The sequence below is a fragment of the Caenorhabditis briggsae genome (genome assembly GCF_000004555.2).
Source record: "Caenorhabditis briggsae complete genome, chrIII, whole genome shotgun sequence".
In the NCBI taxonomy this organism is placed as follows: Eukaryota; Metazoa; Nematoda; class Chromadorea; order Rhabditida; family Rhabditidae; genus Caenorhabditis; species Caenorhabditis briggsae.
Genome location: NC_013490.2, coordinates 11,689,947 through 11,694,129, shown reverse-complemented (window position 1 = coordinate 11,694,129; position 4,183 = coordinate 11,689,947). Strand labels below are relative to the sequence as shown.

The 4,183-nt window shown below is 38.3% G+C and overlaps 2 protein-coding genes across 2 annotated transcripts in view; both read left to right on the top strand.

Moving 5' to 3' along the window:
- The window catches only part of CBG09120, a gene marked incomplete at both ends in the record, with an annotated part of 3,310 nt that extends 595 nt beyond the window's left edge, over positions 1-2,715 (top strand). The window contains 3 exons of the mRNA XM_045244466.1: positions 145-553; positions 766-905; positions 2,200-2,715. Coding sequence (XP_045093930.1) covers positions 145-553; positions 766-905; positions 2,200-2,715 — 1,065 coding nt within the window. The remainder of the gene's footprint in view (positions 1-144; positions 554-765; positions 906-2,199) is intronic.
- Positions 2,716-3,620: 905 nt separating this feature from the next.
- Positions 3,621-4,183, top strand: part of CBG20144 — a gene marked incomplete at both ends in the record, with an annotated part of 3,379 nt that continues 2,816 nt past the window's right edge. The window contains one exon of the mRNA XM_045244465.1: positions 3,621-3,863. Coding sequence (XP_045100874.1) covers positions 3,621-3,863 — 243 coding nt within the window. The remainder of the gene's footprint in view (positions 3,864-4,183) is intronic.

Genomic DNA, 4,183 nt, shown 5'->3' with positions numbered 1-4,183 from the left:
TGCCGACCGCGTCCTAGGAACAAACCTATTTATAACTCTATTCAAAATTGAGCTAGAAACGTTTTTTTTTTTTGAAAAATAATCAGAATTTTAAAGACTATCTTTTTTGGTTAAGATTGTCCAAAAAACGATTGAACTTTTCAGGCTTGCTCGGAATTCAACCCCCAGAATGCTCTGCCAGCATCGATGAACCTCCAAGAGCAAGTTTTCGGTTTTGGATCGACTTTTCGGAATCAACACGTGGCGGCAAGTGTTCCGGAAGCTCCGAGATTTACGGATCTATCTGATGTCCAACCGGCTGGCTTGAACCATCTTCAAATGAATGTGTTTCAAAATTGGACCCCAGAATGTCCCTTCCAATTCAATCCATATGGGCAGTACTTGAACCAGGATCATTCACTCCCATCAAGTTCCACGACGCCAAGTTCCCCCGCTTCTACTTCAGGAACGACCATTCAGGATCCACCTGCTGAACTAGAAACTTCGACTTCAGAAACGACAATTCAGAAACCAGAAGGTCCACCAGTAGAAGAAATATTGGGAATGGCAGGATGTAGGAAGTCAAAAGTCGAAGCCCAGAAAAACGCAAAAAATTCCGGACTCCAAGACTCCTTTATCCCAAAATCGACTACCTGGAAACCATGGCAACGCCCTAGATTCAAATTCGGATCCAGAGGAATGAAATTTCTTCGATTGGAGAACTATCATTCGAAAGGCTTCAAATCCACTCAATTTTTTTCCGGACACTCTTCTTGGAATATGGAGATCACTCGTCGACGGCAAATAAAATAGCCGAGATTTTCAAAGGAGATTGGGTGTCGGCTAAAGAATGGAGGTGGACACTTCCGAAGAAGTATCATGTGGGCCAGCATGATATTCATACCGTGTTTGATATTTTAATGGGGGTGAGTATATAGTTTAGATTGAAGCCAGAAGTAGAGTTACTCTGTTAGAACGGCATCTTTTGAATGAGCTCAAAGTGCAAAAAGAACGTCATCTTAATTGTGGCAGATTTAGTTTTAAACTCGGTTTTAAACTCAACTATCTCGATTCCTACAAGAGATATCAAGATTTTGGCAACAACAAAATATTGTTGATATTATGATAAACATTTTATCAGTTGGCAAATTTTTGATATCTCTTACAGAAGTTGAGATAACCGATTATAAAGGACACCAACTCTGGAGACGGGTCCCGTGTTTATGCACACTGTAGCACGCGACCCTAACAGTCAATTTTGAGCTAAATTATCTCTGCTCCTATAAAAGACATCAAATTTTGTCAACTGATAAAATGTGGGTTATTTTACGATAAACAATTTATCAGTTGACAGATGTTCGATACCTCTCACAAGAACCGAGATAATTGAGCTCAAAGACGGAGGTCGTTAAGGACCTCTAGCCATATTTAAGCTCACAGGGCTACAATTTCACTTTTTACAGTGTTATGAAGTGTGTTTTAAAAAATTCAAAAGTGTTAGTTTAGAATTGTTAAAGTGCATAGTCGCACAAAAGCCTAATTCATTTTTCTGGACATTCCTGTCATTGTCAGAGTCTTGATACACCTTAAAAGTATATTTTGAGTCCCGTGAGCTCCAAAATAGTTCGATATGTCTAAAAATTAGTGTTCTTGGTTTTTGACCTACTCAATTGATCCGCATTTACGAAAAAGTGTTACTTTTTTTGAAATGTTCAGAACACTCCACCTTTGGGAGACGAGGGTCTTATCCTCATGACGCACACTTTGGATCATCATCCGTACTTTGAGCTCAGTTATCTCGGTTCCTAAAAAATATATCAAAATTCTGTCAACTAACAAAATGTTCACCATAATATCAGTAACATTTTATCAGTTGACATAATTTTCAAATCTCTCAAAGGAACCAATATAATCATGGTCAAAAACACTCATTCGGCAGACATCTAGCTTTATGGCGCGAGCTTGTACTTTGAGCTCAATTATCTCGGCTCCTATAAAAGTTATTAAAAATCTGTAAACTAATTAAAGGTCGGTGATGCTATGGCAAACATTTTATCAGTTCACAGATTTTTGATATCTTTGACAGAGACCTAGATAACTGAACTCAAAGAGCAGTGTCTTTGTTTAGCTGGCTCAACGTTCAATATTAGAACATTGTCTTGGTCTAGAATATAGCCAAAACTATAATTCTTAGTTTATCTCAAACATTCTAATTTTCAGAATCTGGTCCTCGAAGTACCACTCGCAGGATCCCAACTCGACTCGGTCTCCTATATCCAAAAGGATTGCCAAGCCTGCCACCAGACTTCAAGAGAAAATGAGATTCATCACTTCTCTACGCGTCTGGTGATTCGAAACGGCCAATTCCAAAAGAGCCTCCAGGACACTTTCGCGGCCCCGAGGAAAATCTCAACTCCATGCCCAAGTTGTGAAGCGAAGGAAGTATTGAAAATGAGGGACATTGCCACTCAAAGTCCCTATCTCGTCTTTGGCTTCGATGCGACTCCGATTAAGGACCTGGATGAAGATTCAGAGGTTCAGATGTTTGGTTCCAAGTGGAAAATCAGATCGTTGGCGGAGCGGACTGGGGAGAAATCCTCTAGCGGTCATTATATGGCATGGGTCAGATCTGAGGAGGATAGATGGATCCGAGTTAATGATGATGCGATGGAAAAATTTGAAAAATTGAATTTGTCCCGCATCAATGTAAAAATGCTTGTTTTTGAGAGGATCTAATGAGTTTGTAAATAAATTATTACTTTTTTGTGTCATAAAACCTCAAAAAATGTTGTAAAGCAAATGATTTAACAAGAAAAAATAGTTTCAAAAAATTGAGTCAATTTGCAACAAAAATCAAGTTTCTAGCTCGATTTTGAAGAGAGTTATAGATCAGTTTGTCCCGGGGACTCGGTCGGCGGGAGGTGGTGAGCAGCGAGCGCGACAGGCGCCGCTCCCTTTCCTGTCGTGCACGTCGCTTACAACCTCCAGCCCACCGCGTCCCTTTGAACAAATTTGTCTAAAACTCTCTTCAAAATTAAGATAGAAAATTGATTTTTGTTGAAAAATGATTCAAATTTTTCAGGCTTTATTTCGATAGTTTAATTACATTGTAAACTAGATGAATGCCGAACTAGATTCAACTGAAAACTTCTGAAATTTTCAGACCCTATGGGCACTTTAATGGCAAATGGAATTTTTTCCCTAATTTTTCTCCTCCCTATAATTTTCATTTTTGAATAAGGCATAAAATAAAAAAGAAGATGCCGAGTGAACCTTCTCTCTGTTTCTCTGTTACCTCTCTTACTCTTCTAATGGCTCATCCCGGTTGCCATAGAAATTTCAACTTCACTCATCTTTCTTCTTTTTTCCTTTTTCCGCACTTCATTCAATTTTTGTTTAGACAAAATTTTTTGCAACAACTTTCTCGAATACCGTAAAACCTGTATTAGAAGGGGCCCCTATTCCATTCCAATCCTTCTCGATTACTGTGAAAGAAATCAAAAGGTCAACTACTAAACTTTTATCAGAATATTACAAACAGTTTATCAGTTGACATTCTTGGCATCTTGCATAGAAACCGAGAAAAATTGGCTCGAAGTTGACAAGTATTACGGTAATCATCGAAATTCGAACTCCCCAGAATGCCCCCCAACGACGATCTTTTTGTCTACGACCCAGCAAATCTTGACGATGACCAAGAGTATGAAGAGATGGAGCGAATTGTGGGTCAACTGATGATTCAACAAGTCAAAATGCAGAGAAAACGAAAGAGAGTTATCGCATCGATGGATGAGTTAGAAGCGTTGGAAATCAGAGCGCGGTATGAAACAATGCGGGAATATCATAGGAGAGTCAGAATTGGTGACACGATTACTCAGATTTTGGTGAGTTTAGCTTTAGTTTTTGTACATCTAGAAGTAGAAAAGCTTTAGAAAAGCTAGAGTTTTTAACTTTGTAGAGGTTTCATAAGGTTTCTCGGTTCCTATAAAAGATATCAAAAAGTGGTCAACTAATAAAATATTGCTCTTTTTATGATAAATATTTTGTCAATATACCACTTCTGAATATCTTTTTCAGAAAGCGAGATAATCGAAGTCGAAGTTGACAATGTCTGTGGGCTTTATGAGAAGAAATTCGGTAATTTCCTGTTTTATTAGGCAAAATTTTAAGGTCTATATCCGATGAACAAAAATGACTAGAAAAA